The sequence below is a fragment of the Triticum urartu genome, chromosome 2, assembly GCF_003073215.2.
Source record: "Triticum urartu cultivar G1812 chromosome 2, Tu2.1, whole genome shotgun sequence".
Classification (NCBI taxonomy): domain Eukaryota; kingdom Viridiplantae; phylum Streptophyta; class Magnoliopsida; order Poales; family Poaceae; genus Triticum; species Triticum urartu.
In genome coordinates this window covers 619,445,274-619,451,834 of record NC_053023.1, presented here as the reverse complement: position 1 = coordinate 619,451,834, position 6,561 = coordinate 619,445,274, and the positions used below count along the sequence as shown (strand labels likewise).

The following is a 6,561-nucleotide window of genomic DNA, read 5'->3' as shown; positions in this document are numbered from 1 at the left end:
GTGACAAGCATTAAGCATAGCAAAGTCATAGCAACATTAATCTTAGAACATAGTGGATACTAGGGATCAAACCCTAACACAACTAACTCGATTACATGATAAATCTCATCCAAAGCATCACCGTTCAGCAAGCCTACGATGAAATTACTCATGCACGGCGGTGAGCATCAATGAAATTGTGATGGAGGAAGGTTGGTGATGATGATGGCGATGATTTCCCCTCTCCGGAGCGCCGAACGGACTCCACATCTGGCCTCCCAATGAAGAACAGGGGTAAGGACGGCTCCGTATCGTAAAACGCGATGAATCCTTCTCTCTAATTTTTTTTCTCCCTAAACGTGAATATATGGAGTTGGAGTTGAGGTCTGTGGAGGTCCAGGGGACCCACAAGGCAGGGGGGCGCGCCCTCCACCCTTATGGATAGCTGGTGGGTCCTCTCCGGTTGATTCTTTTGCCAATATTTTTTATTTATTCCAAAAATATTCTCCATGGATTTTCAGGTCATTCCGAGAACTTTTATTTCTGCACAAAAATAACACCAAGGCAATTCTGCTGGAAACAACGTTAGTCCGGATTAGTTTCATTCAAATCATGCAAACTAGAGTCCAAAACAAGGGCAAAAGAGTTTGGAAAAGCAGATACGATGGAGACGTATCACCCTTGTCGTTGTCATGGCAACGGGGTCGCTAGCATATGTGTACCTGACCAGCGGGTCCGTGATGTCAGAAACGTCATTAATTCACTAAAATTGATTCATTAGTTTCTACTACTCTCTTCGTCTCATAATATAAGACATTATTACGTCTGACATACTCACAGATGTAATAACGTCTTATATTCTGGGACAAAGAGAGTAGCTAATTGCACGTGCGTTGCAACATGGTCATACATATTCTAGTGGTTAAACACCATCATGTGTGATATATACTTTACACCACCATATTCTAGATTTTGGTAAGATTTGATTTTATTTGAGTATGGGTAGGGGAAGGCAAGATTGTTTTGATTTAGTTGAGGTTTTGGTAATATTTGATTTGATTTGGATATATTTATTGTAGGGCGGAGGCAAGCAAAGTTTTGATTTAGTTGAGATTCTGGTAGGATTTGATTTGATTTGATTGGGTTAACGCGGGACATGGTTTTAGTAAGATTTTATTGAGTTAATGTTGGACATGGTTTCCAGGAGGACAAAGAAAGGTTAGTACCGATTTGGTTTAGATTAGGGCATGGAGAGGAAAAAGACAGGGTATAGGGAACGGATGAGGAGAATGTACCAACTCTACTTGTAGAGAGTAGCTAATTGTCTGTTTGTTGCAACGGCACATACATATCTAATGGTTCAACATCAATATGTCGGACGTATATCTTATACCCACATATTCTAGATTTTGATAAGATTTGATATGATTTGAATATGGGTAGGAGAGGGAAAGGAAAGTTTTGATTTAGTTGAGCTTTGGATTTGATTTGGGTAGGGGTAAGGGAACGCAAGGAATGTTTAGTTTAGTTGAGGTTTTGGTAAGATTTGATTTTATTTGATTTGGGTATGAGTTGTGAAACGCAAGAAATGTTTCGAGTGATGTTTTACTAAAATTTAATTTGATTGAATTAATGCATTGAAAGGAGAGATAGCGTACAGGAGAAGAAAATCAAACAAAACAGGGGAGGGTTCACTTCGCCTCATGTTGGAAGCTACTATGGAGGAACTAGGCTCCCCTCAACAACAAAGTGTTCCTCTGGCTCGCCTACCTCGACAGCTGCTAGACTGCCGAGCGGCGTGTGTGCTCTATCGCGCTCTATTCCACGGCTCCACTTCGCCCCCATGCTGGAAGCTACTATGGAGGAGCTGGGCTCCCCTCAACAACAAACTGTTCCTCTGGCTCGCCTACCTCGATAGATGCTGGACCGTGGAGCGGCGTGTTCGCCATGGCTTATCTAACGACCCCGCTTGCATCCTCTGCGACCAAGAGGCCGAGTCCATCGATCACCTGCTAGTGGGCTGCGTGTTCTCCCGCATCATTTGGCACGAAATTCTCTCCTGGTGTCGCCCTATCGCCCCACCATTGGACGACTCCACGAGCTTCTTCGCCTGGTGGTCCGAGGCGGCTGCGGCATCCCCTGGCTGCTTGAGAAAGGGGCTCAACTCCATCATCATGTTGTCTGCCTGTGCCATTTGGAAGCATCACAATGCGGCTATCTTCAACGGCCAATGCCCCTTCACGGGAGATCTAACCAAGGCCATCAAGGACGATGTCCGGCTATGGGCCAAGGCGGGCGCCACGGGGCTAGCTAGTATTATTCCTGTAACCTAGGATATATGTGTTGAGGCTGAGCATCCTCCTCCCCCTGCTCACTTTGCACCATCACTGACGCCGGCTTGTGCACGTTTGTGAGGCTGCACCATGTTCTTCTCTGTATTCACAACTCTCTACCCTCCCCCCCCCCAATCAATGAAATGATACGCTGCTAAGCATATTCACCTAAAAAAAGAGGAGGGTTGGGTGAAGGCGATACAACGAGCAACTCTCGTTTAATAGTAGAGATTGCGAAAAAAATTACCCCATATTGATAGTTTTTTTTGCGGTTTCGATAAGTGATAGCAAAACCAACTTCATTTTGATAACATATTAATAGAGATTGCATTACCTCAAAAAAAATAGAGATTGCAAAAAAATTACCATCGGTAGATTTTTATAGCGGTTCTGAAAAGTGGGGGCAACATCGGGTTTACAACGCGAATGTGGTTTTGCAATTCACATGGTCAACAAGCGGCGTCAAGGTTCTGTACTCTTCAGTGCGCAGCCCTAGTGTGATTCCATCTCTGCAATCTGCGCGGCGCAAGCGACGTCGAAGACATCGACATGGACGCACCGAGGGGTACCCCGCCGGGGCGGGCACGGGCACCGCCACCCGGATGGATCGGCGATTCTGGGTCCAGGCAGGGCTCCGGACCCGACGGCTCCTGGAGGTACGGCTGGGAGTGGGCTTCAGGGCCTGGAGGCGGCTGGGGTTACGGCCACAGCTCAGAGCAGAGCCCCGGCGGCACCGCGTTTGGGTTCGGCTACGGCAGCGGCGGTGGCGGAGGAGGAGGCGGAGGGGGGAGCGGACGTGGAGGCTTCGGCTTCGGCAGGCTCGGCGGCCACTCTGGCGGGTTCGGCTGGGTTGTCGGGCCCGGCGGCCATGCTGGCGGCTGGGGCAGCGGGAGCGGCGGCTGGGGAGCAGGCGGTGGGGCCTTTGGAGGCGACCACGGCGGCTGGGACGCGCGCGCAGGGTTCCGCGGCGGGAGCCAACGGCCACCTCGCGGAGGACGCGGCGGCGGCAATTGACTTGGGGTCTGTATGCTGCGGCGTGGTGAGATCACTGCCAGAGTATAGCAGGAGCAGTTGATCTAGGTCTGGGAAGATAACGTGGTTTATTCGACTCTGTCTATCTGCGTGTGTTAAATTTCAGTGTGAGCAGTGATGATCGTAGAACGATCTGGATCTTGACTCTTGTAATATTGTGGCCATCCTTGTATGTTTGAGTGTTCCATTTCAGTATGTAAGAAATGGTTATGTGTACATAATCAACATGTGCTGCTGGTGTGTGATGCTAGATCATGACTGAACATTCATGCAGCTTCATGGCAAAATCCCAGAAAGAAAAACGGAACAAACGGGCTCATTCTTCTGTTTGAGGTCACATCGGTCGTGCCAGGTTACAGGTTCAAGTTTTACAAAGAAATGCGAGGAGAAACAACTACAGAAAGCCAAGAGTTTCCCCTGGTACCAGAGATCCTACGCTCTTTGCGGATCAACCATAGAAGACAAACTTGCATACATTCTGTGCAACTAGTAGTAGCTCAGCACTCTGTTGAGCCAAGCTCTCAATCAACACCCGGATTTTTACCTTGACAACGTCGGACTCAGAAACACAAATTATCAGAAGTTGCGTCCTATGCTGAACACGACTCCATGTTGCGCTGCTGCACGAAAATCTTCCATGATCTCAAGAGGCTGAATGATGAGGCTTCTTCTAGCCTTCGACCGTTGCTCTACATCTTTACTACACCCTTCGTCCCTAAACGTAGGATGTTTTTACAGCTCAATTTGAACTGCCAAAACATCTTACATTTAGAACCATGGCCATGGACAAGATGTGGAGCAGCTTGCCCATGTCCAGCGCCTCGTGGCCGGCCGCCGCGTCCGAGATCCGTGCCATGGCACGAGCCATCTCTGACTCCCGGCCTCGACGGAACGATCCCACCTTGTTGACCGTCAACAAGGTGGTGGTAAGGATCTTCTTGGCCCGGCGCCACTCGTCCCCGTACGCTGTGAAGGCGACGTCGACTGGGCCGCCGAGCAGGGCGGTCGCTGCCGTCGACGTCGGTCGCGACGCGAAGATGCTATCCTGAGTTCGGAGGATCTCCATGGCGGCTTGCGGGGACGAGATGACGAGCGTCGGTACGGCTCCCAGACGGACGACCATGAAGTCGCTGTACTTCATCGCCAGGTTTCTCAGCCCGACGTGGGGCATGAAACCGAGTAGGTGGAGGTGGCCGATAAGCGGCACACCAGGTGGTGAGGGGGGTAGAGGAAGACGGGAATGGACTTGTCTTGCTTTTCTGGTGACTAGGATGATCACACTGGCTACGATGAGGAGCGAGAGGAGGAGGAGGGGAGCAGCTACTACTATCGCCATTTTGCTTCGTGCTCTGTTGTGGACTGTACGTGCGCTAGCTGCTTTTATATAGGCTAGTGTCTCTAGGAGGCGGACGTTTGGTCTACGGGGACATATGTCCCCTGTATTGTCAGGAACAGAGTCCCACTATGCTGAATTTAGGCACGAACTAGTGAAATTCAGACAGGATCAAGGTGAATTTAGCTAGGGTTTCATTGCAGAACGAAAGGGAAAGTAGTAGCACGCCACTGGCGGCTAGGGTTTACACCCAATAATTCTATTCACGCCTTAGAAAGAGGGGAATGGGTGGCTTTATAGCCATTACACGACTGAAAAGAAAAACAGAAAGCTAGCGGAGCACATGGCTTGTCTGAAAAGCTACAGGGCCCTCTCTTGACCGTTTGATCGATAATTAACGCTTGGAGATCGCTCAGCTGGCGAACCGGTACGGAGGCAGGTGAGCCGTTAGATTGACGATCGACGGACCAAAACACTTCTGGCACGCTGGAAACAGGGGATGATCAAGGCTGGGCCTGACAATACCCCCCGGTTGAGCTCGTGCTTGCCCTCAAGCACGAAAAGAAGGAAAAACTTTCTGAATGAAAGCCGAATCCTCCCATGTTGCCTCTTCCACGGGCAGATTCACCCATTTCACCAACCATCTGACCACGGGAATGCTGATCTTGCCTTGAGGACGAGGAATGAGTGTCCTTTCCAGTATTGCTTCCGGTTCCACCTTAATAACACCATCAGGACCCACCAGTGGGAGGTGACGAGAGGGCACAACAGAAGGGCCAATATGCTTCTTCAATTGGCTGGCATGGAAGGTGTTGTGCAGCATACAGCCTTCTGGTAACAGTAGCTTGTATGCATGATGACCAATTCTCTCCAACACTCTAAAGGGGCCATAACATTTGGAGTGAAGCTTCAGATGCCTGTGTAAACTCAGTGAAGTATGCCTGTACGGCTGTAGTTTGAGATAAACCATGTCTCCCACAGAGAATTCCCTTTCCTTTCTCTTCTTATCAGCATAATACTTCATCCTCTCTTGAGCTTTCAGGAGATTATGTTTAATTATCTCTAATGCTACTTCCCTGTCCTGAAGCAAGTTATCACTATCTTCACAAATAGAATCTGGCAGAGCTGATTCTGCCACCATTGGGGGTGGGAAGCCATAGAGGGCTTGGAATGGTGTCATTTGCAAAGCAGTGTGGAATGAAGTGTTGTACCACCACTCAGCTAAAGCTAGCCAACTATGCCATTTCCTTGGTTGCTGAAAACACATACATCTCAAATTATTCTCAAGACACTGGTTCACCCTTTCAGTCTGGCCATCAGATTGGGGATGGTAACTAGTGCTCATGTGCAACTTGATCTTCAGTGATTTGAATAGCTGCTGCCACAAGTGACTAGTAAAGATCGGGTCCCTGTCACTTACTATGACCAAGGGCATGCCATGCAATTTAAAGATATTATCAGAGAAAGCTCTAGCCACTGTTTGCACTGTTATAGGGTGCTGCATAGCTACAAAATGAGAATATTTTATAAACCTATCAACCACCACCATAATTAAATTCTTGTGCTCAGAAGTTGGCAATCCCTCCACAAAATCCATGCTTATGTGGGCCCAAGCAAAGTCAGGTACAGGCAAGGGTTCTAGGAGGCCAGGGTAAGGAGAGTGTTCTGCTTTGTTCAACTGGAAGACAGGGAAAGCCTTAACAAAAGCAATAACATCATGTTTCATTCCTTGCCAATGAAATACCATTTTCACCCTGTGGTATGTAGCTCTCTCCCCTGAGTGACCACCTAACTCAGAATTGTGAAAAGTCTTAAGAATATCCTGCCTCAAGGATGTAGCTGTTCCCACAACCACTTTGTTGTTAAATCTCAGGATGCCATTTT

The 6,561-nt window shown here is 48.6% G+C and overlaps 1 protein-coding gene across 1 annotated transcript; it reads left to right on the top strand.

Annotated features, from left to right (window-relative positions):
* Positions 1–2,750: 2,750 nt before the first annotated feature.
* On the top strand, positions 2,751–3,565 carry LOC125533797 (glycine-rich protein DOT1-like). Its single transcript, XM_048697147.1, has one exon. It carries the CDS (start codon positions 2,862–2,864, stop codon positions 3,324–3,326), a length of 465 nt encoding a protein of 154 aa, XP_048553104.1. The 5' UTR covers positions 2,751–2,861; the 3' UTR covers positions 3,327–3,565.
* Positions 3,566–6,561: the final 2,996 nt, after the last annotated feature.

What these genes read in the sequence shown, in the direction of transcription:
- LOC125533797 (XM_048697147.1), top strand. Translation starts at nt 2,862, where the DNA reads ATGGACGCACCGAGGGGTACCCCGCCGGGGCGGGCACGGGCACCGCCA.